The sequence below is a fragment of the Mytilus galloprovincialis genome, chromosome 10 (assembly GCF_965363235.1).
Source record: "Mytilus galloprovincialis chromosome 10, xbMytGall1.hap1.1, whole genome shotgun sequence".
In the NCBI taxonomy this organism is placed as follows: domain Eukaryota; kingdom Metazoa; phylum Mollusca; class Bivalvia; order Mytilida; family Mytilidae; genus Mytilus; species Mytilus galloprovincialis.
Window position 1 is genome coordinate 82,750,223 of NC_134847.1, and position 19,098 is coordinate 82,769,320.

At 31.9% G+C, this 19,098-nt stretch overlaps 1 protein-coding gene across 2 annotated transcripts; it reads left to right on the top strand.

The window, feature by feature from the left end:
* Positions 1-762: 762 nt before the first annotated feature.
* On the top strand, positions 763-18,138 carry LOC143048591 (putative GMC-type oxidoreductase Mb1310). Of its 2 annotated transcripts, XM_076222360.1 has the most exons (11): positions 764-989; positions 2,129-2,337; positions 2,612-2,801; positions 3,158-3,286; positions 3,525-3,646; positions 4,243-4,410; positions 6,078-6,228; positions 6,973-7,130; positions 8,042-8,216; positions 8,542-8,767; positions 17,747-18,138. In XM_076222360.1, exons 1-11 carry the CDS (start codon positions 866-868, stop codon positions 17,937-17,939), a joined length of 1,845 nt encoding a protein of 614 aa, XP_076078475.1. In that variant the 5' UTR covers positions 764-865; the 3' UTR covers positions 17,940-18,138. The 2 variants fall into 2 exon arrangements, with proteins under 2 accessions (XP_076078477.1, XP_076078475.1); XM_076222362.1 differs by lacking the exon at positions 4,243-4,410 and having other exon boundaries at positions 763-989.
* Positions 18,139-19,098: the final 960 nt, after the last annotated feature.

The window sequence follows — 19,098 nt, forward strand, 5'->3', positions numbered from 1 at the left end:
TGCATGATGCCTCTTTTTAAAACTTACTTTATTTACACATGTGTTTTGATCTTCCTGGAACTATATATTAGATTGATGGTCCCATAATTCAGCAAATTAAAAGAGCCTATGTTTTTCTTGATTTACTATTCACTATTATTTGGACACTGAAAATCTGCTGAAAAACACTGATTTAAAAACAAGATATAAATTGACAACGTTTCTTCGTCTTTTGTAGATGCCCATATCTGCTTTTAAATATATCACTATCATGTGTATTGCATATTCACTCAGCGTCTTTCTAAATTAACAATATCTCAAAAGAGGAGAGAATATCAAATCAGTTAAGGACCATAAGGGATATTTGAAGTGAATTTTTAAAATGCTTGTAAAATTATTTTTATAATAGTAGGTCTTTGATCAGAAAAAAAGCCAATGAATTAAATAAATGATAATACAAAAAGGCTCTACTTATAATTTTTCAGGATATTCTTAATTTTGTTCAAAAGATAGTAGTCTTAGTCTTGATGCTTGAGCATATTTATAGCATTTGTATTCGGATATTTAAAAGTTGTAGAACCAGATTCAAGAACTTAGAAAATTTGGAACAAGAAGTTATTTTACTCTGAAAAGAATGCTGAACTTGACCTATTTTTTTCGACAGATTCGTTAAAGGGAAAAATGAAGCTTCTATAATATATGTTTCTCACTTATCTAACGATTATATATACTAAATATAATATATGTACGGATCTGACTAAATTTGATAGGAAATGACACTCGAGTATTTATCAGTATATCGATATACTGTTTAAGTGTTATTTTATTTGGATCACTATTTTATTGTTTTTTTTAACACACTTTAAATATATATCATGTCTTCAAAATGATTTCGAGACTCTTAACACTATGCTTTGGGATAGTTACTACATTGTTTTTTCGCCAAGATTTATTCGATCCAGATGTCGTCCTAAAAGTCACACTGAATAGTTCGTATGACTATATAATAGGTAGGAGTTTTAATTATACATATATACAAGGTAACATGTCATTGTAATCTAAAAAATAGTTTCGGATGCACGACAGAAAGAAATGGTTGTTAATATTTCATTTTATTAAGACATATTCATAAGAAAAAAAACCCGGAAACAATAGCATAGATATATGATGATGTGGTATTAGTGCCGATGAAACAACTCTCAATCCAAGTCACAATTTGTTAAAAGTAAACCATCATAGGTCTTTAACACAGATTTTTTGCTCGAACCGAACAGCAAGCCATAAAAAATCCCTAAAATGACAATTCAAACAGGAAACCAACGATATAATCTATACAAAAAGTGAACGACCATAAAAGAAGTTACAAAACGTGTTTATTCTTTCAGTTGTGCACAAGTAATACACTCAAAACTTATTGCGTGTCATAAACTATTGGAGTACATAAGGCGATAGTCATTTACCGATGTTCAAATTACGCAAACCGAGGAAAAAAGACACATCAAGGTTACCAAGCAAAACAAAGAGTAAATCGCCTGAAATCCAAAAGGAGCGAGACTTCTCGATAGAGTAACAATCTCCTGCTATGCTAGCACAAACTGTAACAATCTCCTGCTATGCTAGCACAAACCGTTTTGAAAATTCGCACTCAATTAAAAAATGTCATAATCGTCAATAGGAGACAATTGGGAACATTACAAATAAGACCACGGTACAGGATATCTAAGGATTACAGATGAATACAAATCAACGTTACTATTAAAATCAATAAACAAAAAATTAAAAAACAAGGTATAATATTAAATTTACAATATAAAATATATTATTAGAGAGAAAAGGACTTTGTGACTAGTGATGAGAATTAAATAGACAAGAACAAAACAACCCCAAAAGATCACTAGAAGCAATCGAAAAGGGAAAACCAATAAAAAAGCCTGTCTACAAAAGCTCGATAAATAGGTAAAATATCGCTACAATGTATATCGTTTTGCCTGTCTGCTTAAATGAATTTTCACGAAGTAAATGTTCAACATTCGTCTTTTTTTACGGACAAAACGTATGTCTGTAATTATGATGAACATTTAGTATGTGTAGATATACAAGTTTTGTCTTAATAATATTCTATAACAACTTATAAGTATTATTTATACATTGGGGGCCGGTTCGGCTGGAGCGGTAATCGCCAACAGACTATCAGAAGATGACAATGTTACAGTTCTATTGCTTGAGGCAGGAGGTTCTGAACTTGACCATGACTACATAAAAGTTCCGTTGGCAACATCTCTTCTTCAGAAGACAGATATTGACTGGTCATACTATACTGTTCCTCAAAAGGCATCATGTAAAGCAATGAAAGAACAGGTAAATAGTAATAATCATCATCATCATCATCATTATCGTCGTACTTTTGCTCGTTATCGTTCTTCTCCGACTCTTTTTCTTCATCGACATTAGCAGCACTAGCAGCAATCAATATCTTAATCATCATTGTCGTCGTAGTCGTCGTCGTCATGTCACAGTCTAATCGTTTAGTCAGAAATTTGTCTATATCAAATGTGGATAAGTTAAAAATATTTAGATACCTATTACGTCATTTGCAGCTGCTTACTTCATTACATTCTGTTTAATTTTCAAGAGGAGTTACTGGCCACGTGGCCGAGTATTAGGTGGAACTAGCAGTATTAATCACATGGTTTATATAAGAGGAAGTCGCCATGACTATGATCAATGGGAGACAGAGGGTGCCGATGGATGGAGTTATACAGATGTTCTTCCATACTTCATGAAAATAGAAGATATGAAAATTAAGCAACTGACTAATTCTAGTAAGTATCACCATACTTTTGTTAAGAAATTTCCATCTTTTTCTTTGTTCATCAAAATTGTTAATAACTCATTTCGAAAAAAAGCGTATAATTGACCAATTGTAAGCATGAACGATGTCAATATTCGAACTTGATCAACCTGTCAATCATTATTATCATTTGAATGATCGAAGGTTGACGTTTAGTGTAGCATCGAAATAAACAGTAAGTTCTAGTTTTGATAGACTATAACTTCACTGACTCACAGCGAAGGTCATGGAATGACTTAATTTGAAGCTATGACCTAAATTATATGTTCAATTCTAGTAAGAATGGAAATATTATTTAAGTAAAGTCAGCATATTTTAAAATTTCAGCTTACCATTCAACTGGTGGATATCTTCCAATAACCGAATCCAAGGTAACACCTCTGTCCAATATTTACCAACGGGCAGCAGAGGAACTCGGTTACAAAGTTGTAGACCAAAACGGGGAGGACATGATTGGTAATATGATTCTATATAAGTTCTGCACACCTTTGCATATGACGTCAACATTTGAAATGCATCACATACAAAGTCCCGCAATTTATTTTTACATCTCTGTCACGTTCTTGGTATACAATGTATATATGTTCAGTTATACCTTTATTTTCTATTGCATGAATTCCTTGAGAAACAGTATAAACTGTATCAATTTATCAATTATTAGTTACTTTTAGTACTGTATTATTTATTTATGAAGGTTTTTCGTATGTTCAGTCCAACATTTTTGGAGGTGAGAGATTCAGCACTTCTACAGCTTATATAAGACCGATTATAAACAGATCAAACCTACATATCAGTACACACTCTTTCGTTACAAAGGTAGGTACACTTTACAGATAATACTATTAACTAGTTCATGTATTTCCATCCTGTTAGAAATTGTGTCCAGAGTATAGCTACAATATCTATCAGCACATTAAAGATGATAGTAAAAAACATACCCGATATTTCAGTAAAGTAGAAAGATATTGGAGCCAATATTGATACAGATTTCCTGTGCACTCTTTCTTGTCTGTTTGTCTTTTTCTTTTTTAGCCATGGATTTTGTCAGTTTATTTTCAATCTATAAGTCTGATTGTCCCCAGGTATCTTTCGCCCCTCTTTTAATGTAAAGTTTGGCGTTTTCAATGTTAATGCATTTGAAAATGTATACTTGATAAAATGGTAAATAAAATTGTTAATTGTTAGGTAATATTATGTTGGGACATACGTTTATCTCATATTACCATCTGTTTTACGCGTTTTTTAAAGCAAACTTGTGAAGTTAAATTAAGATATAACAAAGTGTATTGTTTACTGTATTCTATTGACATCTAAAATGAAACTTCGATTGTAAGTTTTCACCATAGTTGTCATTACACGAACCCATAATAGCATTTGATTAAAATAAACAACATTTAAAAACACAATTTTAGATATTGATAGCCAATAAAACTGCAATCGGCATAGAAATGATAAAAAACGGACAAAAGATGATATTGTTGGCACGTAAAGAAGTAATATTATCAGCTGGTGCTGTAAACTCACCACAACTTCTAATGCTCTCTGGTATAGGACCTAGAGAACACCTGGATGAACACAAGGTAAAAATACACATATAAGACTAAAAGAAAATATAGAGGAACACAAGGTAAAAATTACATATTAGACCTTGAGAACACATTAAGTAATACAAGGTAAAATATACATATCCGACTTAGAGAACACATGAAGGAACACATTGTAAAACATATAGGACCTTGAGAACACCTGGTTGACACAAGGTGAACTTCAGATGCAAGGGACTGCTGAAAATCAAGGTAACATTAAGATACAGGTAAACTTAATTAAACATAGAAATTTCAAGGAATGGAAGGAAAATTTACATATAAGTGGCTCGGAAAACACACGGGGGAATACAGGTGACCTATACAAAGATGGAGGGACACTAGGTAAAATTGATTTATAGATGACATAGATAACACTTTGAAGACGGGGTAAAATTAACATACAGGTGTCGTAGAGAATACATGGATAAACACAAAGGTAGAATGTATATAAAGACGGATAGGGAAAGAAATTATGCCTTGACGGGTATATTGGATAGGGACAGAAATTATGCCTTGACGGGTATATTGGATAGGGACAGAAATTAAGCCTTGACGAGTATATTGGATAGGGACATAAATTCTGCCTTGACGGGTATATTTGATAGGGACATAAATTAAGCCTTGGCGGGTATATTGGATAGGGACATACATTAAGACTTGCAACAAGCCATCTTAGGATCCATCAAAGAGTGTTTGCAAGGTTTCTTAATGTAGAAGCGTTGTACTCTCTCTACACAATGCATCAGATTAAACATCCCCATTCCGACAGGACGTGTCTGCGTACTTGATACATCCTACAAAGAAAAACGGACGCCTTACTTTGGCAAGGATTTTACTGCCAGTCAGAAGTGGACCTGTAACGACCATATTTACATGTATATTCCCCAGTCACCCTCGTGGATTTTTAAAAACATATAAATCAACTTGATACTGAAGTATAAAGTATGTAGGAAAGAATGAAATCAATAGCAAAAATCAGCTACACTATATTATCTATTCTAATAAGCAAGTCAGTATTTATTCTTTTTAAAATTTTATACAAAACTAAAAGTTTCATCTTTCGAAATGCATGTTTTTCGTTATCGAACCTTCCTTAAAAAAATCATGTAAAAAAATTTGAAGCAAAACAAATTATAACAAATAAATCAAAAATTATAAAGATAAATCATATACTAATCGATAACATGTCAAATCCGGTAAGGGTCCTTTTTCGTAATAAGCTTAAGTGTCAAACTCTTACATTTTGTTAACAACAATTAAAAAATATGTAATGGCATAGTGTTGCTGTCAGTTGGAATGACGCAGCAATGAAAATGATGATGACGTTTGCATTTTATGAAAAAACGCCCACAACAGAAGCTCTTGTAGAGTGAATGAACTGTAAAACAAACACATGTTGTGCAAGTGATGGAGGGAGAGGGGCGCGAACGATACCAGAGGGTAATTCTGTTGTTGCGAGTGACAAAAAAAAAGAGCATTATTGTATGTCTTTAACTCGTAAGCGTAAATATTTGCAATTGTCATTGTGAAATTTCAGGTATCAAGCATACCTTATTTATCCTATCTCAAGAAATAACATTTTAAACCAAGATTTACAAATTTAAACTAGGAAATCATGTTTGCTAAATTGTTTAATGGTTGAATGCTGAACTTTGTTCTAGATAGAAGTTCAAGCAGATTTACCCGTTGGTGAGAATATGGAAGATCATCTTATGTTTTTCATGAAATATAACACGAATAAAGATATGAGTGTTTCAGTAAAGTCTACACAAAGTTGGTGGAACATGTTACAGTATTCTCTAACAAGAGGAGGTAATATTCATTACGTTATAACTAATATTGGTTCTTGTTTTACATTTAGACAACGACGAACTATCTAAAGTAAAACACAATTATCAAAACATAACACAGAATAAATCTAAAAATCAACCTATGGAACTACATGAGCCCAACCAAACTATCACGATGAAGTAAGGTGCTCAAGAAGGTTAAACTGTTCATGCTCCATTAGTGGCACCTGTAACGCTACAAGTTAACACAGTTTATGAGTCGTATTCTGTTATGTCATAATTGTGGTTACTACATGTACATGATTCGTGGCAATCTTAATCAATAGACCACTTTCGAGTTTGTCCGTCACCGGAGAAAACTCGTCAATTATGCACGCCTTTATGACGTCATTTACAAGATAGACGAGATCGCCTGTATCCCTGCACTATTAACGTCGTCATTGTGCAGGATAAACTAGAAATGATGTTTGTTCTGTGGGTACTTAATCAAAATTCCCTAGGGACGGCAGTGATGATTGTCAATTATGAAAATTCAATTTGCCGAATAATTCGTGCAATATAACATCAATATCTTGCTCAACATTGGAACGGAAGTGACGATGCCTCTAAACGCAGGAATGACGTTCACTAAAACCAGAGTTTTTGACGGAAATGCATCAAACTCGAAAGTGGTCTATTGGATTTTGTCAAAATGTTAAAAACAGCGGAATTGCTTCTCTAAAATAACGATTTAAACAATAATATTACCTTGACTTTCCTGTTGTAGGGATATTTTCTTTTTCTGGCATGGAAGCAATAATATTTGATAAAAGTAGAGTGAAACACACACAGACATTAAATCCCGACTATCAACTAATGTTCTTCAGCATTGCATCAGATAAAACCTTTCTAGAGAATGGTTTGCCTCTAAATTACAATGATTCTGTGAGTGTTATTTGTCGAATGAATATATAGCTTGCAAGGCGGTATCGGTTTATACTCATTGTTGTAGACAGTATGGTGACATAGTAAAATTTGACTTACTTCTACTGTTATTTGGTCTCTGGAGGATACTTTTCTAATTTGGAAACTTATCACATGAGTTATTCCTATAATGAAGCTACAAGCAAAGGAAAAAGAAAACAAAAGGATTGAATGAACTAGTGACATACCAACTAATACTGATTTAATGAGCAGTATTAACCATAACTTAAAAAAAGAAAAAAAAAACATTAAACAAAAAGTACCTAGAGGTGCAATATCCCTCAGATTGAGTAAAACAAAACAAACAAATGGGTCGAATCCCACTGAATCACCGTTAAAAATAATTCCACCGGTATATTAATATTGCATTTCCGTTTGTCCATCCTTCCGTCAGTTTGTCAGTCCGTACGGTGATCATCTGCCTGTCCTTCAATTGAAATTTTTGACACAATTTGACTCAGAATCTAGGATTTCTTGATATGTCTTATCAAGCTTTATGTTAGCATGCTTCACCGTGTTATACATTTTCACACCAAACACTCATCACCGATTTACCGAATACTTCTATATGTTTAAACATACTGGTCATGTATTCCATTTTAGCCCCCTTTTCTCTCTCAGAAAATACGAATCGGTGCTTTTGGTAATGTGGTATCAAACGTCAATTTGAGCATGTTATACCTTCAATAATGGTATACTTCTTTTGCTCATCAGCTTCTCCTGTACCGAATAATAATAAACAGCATTTAATTAATTAGCTATAAACAGTCATCTTGTGTGCATCAAGGTAGTACCATCATTTAAATATTGTTGATTTACTTAAAGAAAATATTTTGTTCGATTATTTTCACATCCTTGTATTATTATCGTAGGTAGTAAAGCTGGCACAGACAAGGGCATTCAGCAATGAGTTTACTATTACTCAAATCTTGTTGCATCCAAAGAGTACTGGTAGAATAAAACTGAAGAGTAAAGACCCGTTTGTTCATCCAGTAATCGATCCTAACTACCTGATTCATCGCCATGATATAGATATTTTTATTGAAGGTGAAAGGTCTTTGTTCATAGTTATGTTATACTATTCAAAAAAGATTTAGCGAAATAAGAAGAATAAATATCTAGCAACAACGAAATATAAATCAATTGTGGCAATTAGCGCCACAAATATATGCTATTTATTCATTTATTGGGCCTATCATTTCAAGCTCTAGTTTATTTCGAACGTGACTTTTTTCTTCGCATCAAATTTAAAAGATTTTTTAACAGTTGACAAGTTTATTTAAAAAAATAGTATTCAAAGTGGTTTAAATGCACATAAAATAAAATCAAAATATTTATGGAACTACATTTAAATTCCTAATTTTCTTTCAAGCAATACGAAAAACACAGGAACTGTCAAAGTCAAAAGTGTTAATGGAATTAGATGCAACCTTAAATAGAGTAGATTTTCCAGGCATTTGTGATGAGGAAGAGTTTGACAGCGACACCTATTGGGAATGTCTTATTCGTCACTATGCCGTGACGGTATATCATCCGTCATGTACATGTCGTATGGGCGACAAAGATGATACAACCGCCGTTGTGGATTCAAAACTAAGGTATGCCTAGGGAATTAACTGAAAACACCCACATATATATGAATAACAAGGTTTTTTTACTTTATCAAATTATTATGATTCCAAACAACATACAACAAAAGGGACATATTTTCGTTCCCTACTGTTTCTTTTCTTTTTATGACAATGATGTTCCTCTGATTTTATCTTGCGGTGTGTATATATCTTAACTCTGTCGTTATACCTGTATCTGAAATGACGTCATATATTTCAATAATTATATAACGTAGAGGACTATTTTTCTCTATACGACTTTTCAAAATTACACTACAAACCATTAAAGTCTGAAATGGCCTATATCTGTACTCGACTGTGCTGACTTTTACTCGACCAGTCTGAATTGGTCTGACTTTTACTTGACATTTCTCGACCCCAGTGTGAACCATACTTAACTGTACTGAATCGTACTTGACCCTTCTCTTTGCCGTTGAAAATAGTCTGAACTATTACTCGACCAGTCTGAAACAGTCTTAACCCATTCTCGACATGTACTTGGACCTATTTTTTCAGTCTAAACCATACTTAACCAAAGGTCTGAACAATACTCGACCAGTCTGAACCATACTAGACCAAAAAACCTCTTCCGTTTTAACTGTTAAAATAAATTTCTTTTTAAATGACATATATAACAACAGCCAACAAAATTTATAAAAAAATTTAACCTTATAAAAGGAATATATCTCTGATTATATTTAGGATAAAAAAAAATATTATATATAACTTATATCAAAAAGGGATAAAATTAAATAAATAAATAAAATTGTTTTTCTAATTAGTGGTGAAATATAAAGTATAACCTCTGCTTGGGGGCAAACTCATAAATAAGATCACACCTAGTCAGAGGTATTAAATTCTAAATAACATTGATTCAAAATTGTAACATCCTTTTTAATATAATAACAAGGCCTTTCGAATATACATGTATGTACTAGATAAGTAATACACGAATTTAAGAACATAGGGCTTTCTTTTTACCTGTAAAACACACATGTACTGAGGTAATTAGAACATAATGCTTTATGTATGCCATGTTAATTTGACAAAAAAATACTTAAATTAATTGATTTTTTTTTACTGTTACTTTGGAATACATTTCCTTTTTTAAAAAGGTTATCAAGGATTGCTATGGAAATTTTATTATCATGATTATATTAAATTCTTGGTTTAATAAAACAAAACAATTAAGCTCTCATTTTTTTTAAAATTTATTAAGTTGTTTTATATACTATTTTATATATATCTTAATAAAAAAACATTCACTGCATTATTACCTGAACTCAACTGACACCATAAATCTATACTAGGCTTTAGTTAATGGTGAAAATAGTCCAGTTACCATAAAATACTTCCGAAATATTCATAAAATTTTGAATAATATTGAAAATATTAGTCATAATTAATTTTTTTAGATTATTTGAACAGCTTGTTTTATTTATATTTTAAAAGTTGATATGTATTATTATGTAAGTGTTGATTAATATTGAGTTGAATTTATATTATGACTGGTTATTGTGAAATTTTAATTTCAATACTGTATTGAATACATTTTTAATTTCAAGTTGATGTTCAAGTTTAATTTTTATCAAAAAAATTCCTAAATTGTTAAATATCAGTAGATAGATACAAAGAATAGGTCTAGGTTGGTTAAGACTTGGTCGAGTATGGTTCAGACTAGGTCGAGTATGGTTCAGACTAGGTCGAGTACGGTTCAGACTAGGTCGAGTACGGTTCAGACTCGTATAAAATGGTTAAGTACTGGTCAAGTACATATTCAGACTGTTAAGTATAGTTCAGACTACAGTCGAGTATTATCAAGTAAATCTCAGACGAATTCAGACTGGTCGAGTAAAAAACATTACAATCGAGTACAGATATAGGCCATTTCAGACTTTTAATGGTTTGTAGTGTTAGGAAAACCAATACATCTTAGTAAGCTAAAACTTTTTGACGTGACAAAGACAACAGTCTGATTAATGCACATAACAATACATTAAGTGTGTTTAGTTTAAGTGTTGACATAAATATAAATAATGTGTTCATTTTTATAAATTTCCTGTTTACAAACCTTTTAACTTTTCAAAAACTAAGGATTTTCTTATTCCAGGCATAGATTACCTTAGCCGTATTTGGCACCTTTTTTGATAATTTTAGATACTCAATGCTCCCGAACTCCAAAAATGAGCGTCACTGATGAGTCTTATGTAGACGAAACGCGCGCGTCTGGCGTACTAAATTATAATCCTGGTACCTTTGATAACTAATATAAGGTTGTGCCGTTAATAGTTATCAAAGGTACTAGGCTATTTATTTAATACGCCAGACGTGCGTATCGTCTTCTAAAGGACTCACCAGTGACGCTCAAATCAACATATTTAGAAAGCCAAACATGTATACAAAGTTGTAGAGCATTGAGGACCAAAAATGTCTAAAAAGTAGTGCCAGTTAAGAAAATCCTAAGTATTTCGAATATATAATACTTTTGCAAACATATGGGTCATTTAAAAAAAATGTCGAATGTTTGAAATTGAAAAATTTATTAAAAGTAACTTATTCAAACAACCCTCTACATAAGCAAATCAAAACCAAAGTACTTATAGGTGCAATCTCAATAATGTCATACAAGAATATCTTGTGCAATATTTTGTCTCTTCTGTTACCATGTTCAAAAGAAATTTCGGGTTGTAAAGAAAAGGTTTTATTAGATAAAATTTTAATCTTGTTTTTCATATCGAATAAGATGGTTTTCAGAAGTTTATACTTCTATTTATATTTATTCTGTGAAATAATAGATTATTTGCCAATTTTCCCGGTTGTACTGAAAAATGCTTATAAAAATTGGTTTTCAAAGGTTATACAAATTATCATCAGTAATGCAAGTCTTGTATAGCAATTCATATTGTTGAGGTTTTTGTCTCTCTTTTAGATAAACCCAACATCAAGTAAATCCCTCATATATTAGTTTACGTTTGTCTTTATTTCATCGGCAATAGGAACGTACTTTAATGATATATCACTATATAAAGTTCTATCCTGTTACCCTTTTGCCTATCCTGCTACTGATATCAGTATTACACCTGCAAATGCTTAATTGGGAAGATTTTAACAGACGTCATTACCTTAAGATGAGTTCAAATAACGGAAGATTTCATTCTGTTTGCAACTATATGTTATGATACACTTTTAAACGACGTTTCTGTCTACAATAGCCCATTTGCCAATTACCGATTTGATTCTATTATTAAACACTTTTTAAACAAATCACTTCCCTTTGTCAAACGTAGACTGGTTCCATACCGGACAAGATTCCCTTTTGCCAATGCAAAGCATGATGAATTGAAAGTGATGTATCGGCGGTTTAACTAATTTTTCATGAAAAATAATTTCTGATGTCAAAAGTATTTAGCTAAACAACAAATTCACTGGTATTAAAGAGATAATAGTAACTGCAATTACGATTATCCCAATATGGCGACGGTAGATATAGGTAAAATCTTTACACTCATTTTTCTTAAATGTAGAATGCTTTTGTCAATAGTTACTCAGCTGCAAGGTTTATCTATACCATTACATCATATTTGAATCGTAACGGTGCACTGGAATCGTCTGAGCGCTTTGAAAATTGCCGTTGAAAAATTCGGTATGATAATCGTAACTCTATGGTATTTTTCTTCTTTGATAATCGTAATTTTCTTTATCGGATAATAGTAACTGAAACATAATAAATGTGTCTTTCAGCATTTCAATGGTATTTTGTGTGTTAAAAATGCAAATGTCAAGTTTAACGATGACATAAACGCATATAAAAATAAATGAAGAAACTTACAGGTTACAGTCATGGGACTGAAGTGAGTTCCCAGTAAAAAAAAGTCCTATCATTTCAACTTGTATATCTATTTATAACTGACAACAATATGCATAACCTTTTAGTTTAAACACATTTTACTTGCAAAAGTAGCAAAAGGGATTGGACACAAGTTATAACAACATTAGAGACGTCCTCTCCCAATATAAATATAAACACAAAGTACATTAGATAATGGCGAAAAAAAACACAACATAGTAGTAATGCATGTAATACATACTTCAAAAAAAAAAATTAGAAATAAAAAGAAAAAAGAAAAAAAAAAACAAATATAATAAGGAATAATAATGAAACAACTAGACTGAAGTGAAAGGTTGTAAAGTAGAAATTTAGAATGTTAATTGACTGCTTTAAATCTTTGTGTTATTCTGATATAAGTTTGTACGGACTCAAAATGTCTTTGTTTTGCTGAAAAGAAAGGTCACCGTCACCAGCTAAAAGAAGCTCAATGGATATAGCATAACTTTCTAATTTTGAAAACAGTATTTCTCCGGCTTCGTTGTGAAGAGCGCACTGTAAAAAAAAGTGTATACTATCCTCAACAGGGTGGCCACAGCTGCATGCGGGACTGGGTTTAATATTAACACGATGTAAATCTGAATTTAAAGAACTGCACATATTTCTCAAACATGTATGAATGATATTAAGTTTCTATCCCCACAACTAAAATAGGAAGGTGGCTGTATCAATTTGGACTTCATCTTTCGTTTAAAAATATTTATGTTTTGGACGTACGTATGTCGGGGGGAAGGCTATTCCATTCAAAAGTAGTGGATGGGAAAAAGGATTTTCTAGTTATGTCTAGTCTATAACCGGGTACTACATAATTATTACTGATTCGCAAATCGTAGTTAGATACTTGACCAACAAGCGGGGACATTAAATCACAGAGATAATCAGGGGCAGTCTCATTATGTATAGAATAGAACATATTGAGCATTCTGGATTTCCTTCTGTCCACAAGCAATTGCCAGCCAGTTTCAAAATATATAGCTTCCCGACTAGCAAACACGGGCAACCCAGTTACTAACCTCCCTGCTTCTAACTGAACATGTTCTAAATTGTCGGCTTCTTGTTGAGTACAACCATTCCATAACTCACATGCATATTCCATAACGGGTCTTATAAAAGTTAAATATATACGAGCAAGATAATTTCTATTCAATACATATTTCAATTTTTTAAGAACATTTAATCTCGTGCTTGCACACTTTAAAATATTTTCTATATGTGTATGGAATTTATCATTGGAATCAAAAGTAATCCCTAAATGTTTATGACAGGAGACAAATTCTACTAATTGGTTTTGAAATTCTATTTCAATATCATCTGGGGAAGTATGGCAGGAGAATATCATAGCCTTTGTCTTATTAGGGTTAAAGTTAATAAGCCAATCTTTAGACCATACTGAAATTTGTTCTAAATCGCTGTTTAAGACATCCTCTATAGTGTAAGGGTTATTGCTGGAATAAGAAAGAGATGTATCATCAGCAAACAATCGAGTTAGACTTGTCAAATTATCAGCTATGTCATTTACATAAATAAGAAATAGTAGGGGACCTAATACAGAGCCTTGCGGAACTCCTGCATTAGTATTATCAAAAGGCGAATAGGCATTTGAAACGAAAACGCTTTGTTTTCTATTTGAAATATAACTTTCAAACCATTTATACAGATTTCCATCAATACCATACGCTTTTAGTTTTATTAAGAGGCCACTATGCCATACCCTATCAAAAGCTTTCGAGGTATCACATAATATAAGAGATGTTATACAGCGATCATCAAGTGACATGCATATCCTATAATAAATTTCTATTAGCTGGTGAACCTTTTGATATATACATGTACCTGTTAAAGATACGGAAAATGAAGCAGCTGTCGAGACAGCTATTGTGGTAAGTAGATATTTTGATTTTTTTCAAAGTTTCAATGTTGTGTGCGCGTTTAAGTCCGTTTTTGTTTGTTTTTTTAGGGGGGAGGGGGAGGGGGGGGGGGGGGTTTGCTATATCCCACATCCCAAAAGTGCAATCCTTTCAATTCATTGCTCAAAATGAAAGTCACGTATACCACATTTTCATATGTCATATATATGTTTTGCCTCCAATATCACGTTTATATTAAAATTCTGCGCGAAATGAACAAAAGTTTCCGTCAATAACTTTATAACTGCATTATCGGATTTAACAGTTAATACCTTTATCGGTAGATATGAGTGTTCATATTTCCCTTTTCCATATAATTCAATAAATATAGCCGTCCATTTTTTCCCCTTTGATTCCCTTTTTTCTATTTTATACTGATATAATATATGATTTTAAAAATTTACTTCAAGTGTTTTGATCAAATACCCATGTATTTTAGGACGTTTCTTTAAACAGTGTGTATGGTAAAGGATCTAAAATAGTTACAGTTTATTGTTACTATTGTTTATTGTTACTTTTGTTTATTGTTACTTTTGTTTATAGTTACTTTTGTTTTTTGTTTTTTTTTTAGCCTTACCTATAGTCTTAATACGAAGCACTTGACGGACTGAAAAAAACACACACACATATGTCTATTGATAAATTACATCAGAAGGCATAACATGTACATCATCACAGTCGGAACTTGTTTAATTACAAAGATTTTTATAGATTTTACAACAAATATTTTGTGCTTCAGAAAAATACATGACAATTAGGTTAGGCTAATTTTTGTTTTCATTTAATAGAAAATAACTTATTGTATGGCAAGTATGCAAATACAAAAATGTTCCTTGTTTAGTACCTTCAATATTTGTCTCTACAATATCTTCCATGCATATGTATGCATCATACTTTTCATATACCGAGTATTTATGAATTTTTGAATTAGTTTGTTTCTAATATTGCGGAATATGCGTTATTTTATTCTCCACTTTGCAGTCATTCTTTGAATATGTATTCCTTGTAAGACAATTTAAAGCCACATCAACTTCAATTCTTCCTTTTCGGGCTTTTGGCCAAACTATAAGAGAACACAAATCCATGTTTGTCAAAGAACTCCACGTTTCTTAATTTGATAATACACAAAAAATCCCAACCTTTCTCTATTCTTATATAGCATTAACTGTTTAAAGAATGTCATATTGTTATAATTCAAAATTAAATTTGTGTTGTTTATAGTTATTTTCTGAGATATCGAAATTTCAGTGACAGTCATGAAGTAGCTAAAATGCCAAAAAAATATGGCATGATTAACAACGAGACAACTTTCCACAAGAGACCAACATGACTCAGATATTAACAAAAATCAGTCACCGTACGGCCTTCAACAATGAGCAAAGACCATACGGCATAGACAGCTATTAAAGGCTCCGAAATGACAATGTAAAACACTTTAGACGAGAAAACTAACGGCATTATTTATTAAAAAAACTAAATTTTATGATATACTGGTATGTAGATATAGGAAGATGTGGTGTGAGTGCCAATGAGACATGCAACTCTCTATCCAAATAACAATTTATAAAAAGGTAAACCATTATAGGTCAATGTACGTCCTTCAACACGGAGCCTTGGCTCACACCGAACAACAAGCTATAAAGGGCCCCAAAATTACTAGTGTAAAAAAAACAATAGCATAACATCACAACATAGAAAAACACACGTTAAAATATCAATTGGCAGACTTAACTCAATCAAAAAACATAAATTAATACACATATGTAGCTGTTTTCCTAAGAACTGTTAATAATATATGCATAAAAAGAAATGTCATAAGATGTTGGAACGTTTCGTAAATAATTCATCGACATAACTTCATTATATGCTATTAGATATATGTTTTAAGTGTCAATATCAATAAAACACTTTCCAGTTACGATTATCTTTCCATTTTTAAATACCATAATTACGATTATCTTTTTTTCCGAGTTACGATTATCATCCCGAATTTTTCGACGGCAATTTTCAAAGCGCTTAGACTAATCCAGTGCACCTTTACGATTCAAATATGATGTACTGGTATAGATAAACCTTGCAGCTGAGTAACTATTGACAAAAGCATGCTACATTTAAGAAAAATGAGTGTAAAGATTTTACCTATATCTACCGTCGCCATATTGGGATAATCGTAATTGCAGTTACTATTATCTCTTTAATACCAGTGAAATTAATGTAATTAAAAGATTTAAAAACCTCACATTACGCACAGGTAAATTTGCTCTGTCTGATAGCTCTCCAATAAAAAATAATGTCCGTAAGGGAGACAACCAAATTAGGTATCTCTAATTACAGGGTCAATTACGGGGATTGGCAAATAGCCTATTTTCTATCCCGTTACTGTAATCATAGCAACCATAGTAACAGGATAGACATAACATGATAGACAAATTTCTTCATTTTTGCATGCTTTTGTGAAATAGCTACTCCCTTTGATGAAGTGGTAATGTTTTTCTGTTGTGATTTTGGTTTCCAACACGTTATTGCACTTTTTATATGTATACTTTTGGTGTAATTACTAAAAATGTTAGTAACAGCAAAGACATGAAAAAAGTATCCTCTATATTTTTTCACTTAATGTCTTGACATTTCTTTTCTCTTCACTGTCGTTCAACAAACGTGCTATGTGAAATGTTAAGGTCACCGTGCACTTTTGAAATCAACACTGACTAATTCAATATTCATAGGGAGAACAATTTAACGGCTGATTTAAGTAGCGGTAACAGGGTGGACATGAACTCCATGTACGCTGATTGAATTCAATTGGTAGATGAAATGTTACATTTAATAATAAAGTAGCTTCGAGTTTTCGTAAGAGTTATTATTAAAGTTCTTAAAAGTCACTTTTGCAGATATCAAGGCGATCAGAAATTCGGAAAAAATCATTTGAAATGTGTTAGTCTGTCACTGTACGCACACAAATCATCCAACAAATCAGACTTAAATACATTTTAATCTTATCAAAATAGATGTAACTCGTATTTATTATTAATGTTCTGAATCATAAATCCTACAAGCTTTCATTTAAACAATAACAACTGAGTTTTATGCTTTTGGTTTAACATTAGTTTTTATAATTTTGTATTTAATGGTACTTTAAGGGTATGTTTTCTGTTTGCATTTATGCCACTTTAGGGTGAAAGGAATTGCAAACTTAAGAGTTGCTGACGCGTCAGTGATGAGGCACGTGACTTCTGGAAACACGAATTCTCCGTCAATTATGATCGGTGAAAAGGCTGCTGACCTTATACGTGGCAAAGATACAGTTATGGCATTCAGGAAACAAATAAAACATTTGAAACTTTTGAGGAATAATAATAAAAAATGACACCATTCGATCAGAAAATTTAATAGATATCGAACTGATGGAATTTATATTGCCGTTCAAAAATAAAAAAGAACATAAACCAAATTGTTTATTTCAATTGTTTTTTTAATCATTTTGTTTTAAAACTTATAATTTGATCAGTATTTACATGAACATTGTTGTAAAACGTAGAGGTACAAGATAAAAATGTTAAAAAAAATCGCTGTGTTGAAATTTTACCTAATACTGTTTATTTTGTGCACAATAATTTCATTGCAAATTGAAATGTGTTGAAGAAATAACAACCACATCAAAGAGCAGATAAAAACCGGAGGGCACCTATTGGCAGCGAGAAAATTCCACACGCAGAGGAAGGCCTAAGCTAGTCCCTAAATGTGTTCTAGTTCAGTGAAAATGAATGTCATGCTTAACTCTAAAACATACAAATGAACAAACAATTATTAAAAGCTCTAAATGAATAGGATTTTTCAAATAATCATAGACCCAAGTAGTACGTTTTCTTTATAATAAAAATGAGACGAAAGATACCAAAGAGACATTCACCAATGTTGGTTGACCGTTTTTGAATAACTGTTCCACAGATGATATCGGATATTTTCGTATATCATTACAAAAATCCTACCCCTTTTCACGAATGTGACCTACCAAATTAGACTATTTACAGGTTTTGTAATAACATGAGCAACACGACGAGTGCCGTATGTGGTGCAGGATCTGCCTTCTCTTTCAGAATGAGACGGAACCAATCGGAGGAAGGGCATTAAGGTCTGTTTTTGGCACAAGAAAATAAAAAAAAACTATTTCAAACAGGCACATTATGTTTAGCAATGCATAGGGATCAGAAATAGAAATGAAAATGAGAAAGATTTTTATCTGATGGTGTCACAATAAAGTAATGTACTGTTTTTACAAAAACAATGAAAAATGCAGAATTTATTCAGTTTTCAATCTTTATTTCAGTTTTGGAAACATCGTTCGCAGCCAAGAAACAATATAATAATTTAACAGAAGCCTTATTGTACTTAACATAATATCACCAATTATAAAGATGTTTCTTGGGTGCGCACATACATTTCTAATCTAAAATATGCTTAGAATTCGATGAAAAATTAGGAAAATATAGAAATTTTACAAAATATATAAATTTAGTCAAGCTTTG

Bases quoted from the DNA above. Each gene is read 5' to 3' on its own strand.
- LOC143048591 (XM_076222360.1), top strand. From the start codon at position 866: ATGATTTCGAGACTCTTAACACTATGCTTTGGGATAGTTACTACATTG. The intron at 2,338-2,611 runs GTAAATAGTAAT...TTAATTTTCAAG, and splicing joins GTAAAGCAATGAAAGAACAG to AGGAGTTACTGGCCACGTGG. The intron at 3,647-4,242 runs GTAGGTACACTT...ACACAATTTTAG, and splicing joins CACACTCTTTCGTTACAAAG to ATATTGATAGCCAATAAAAC.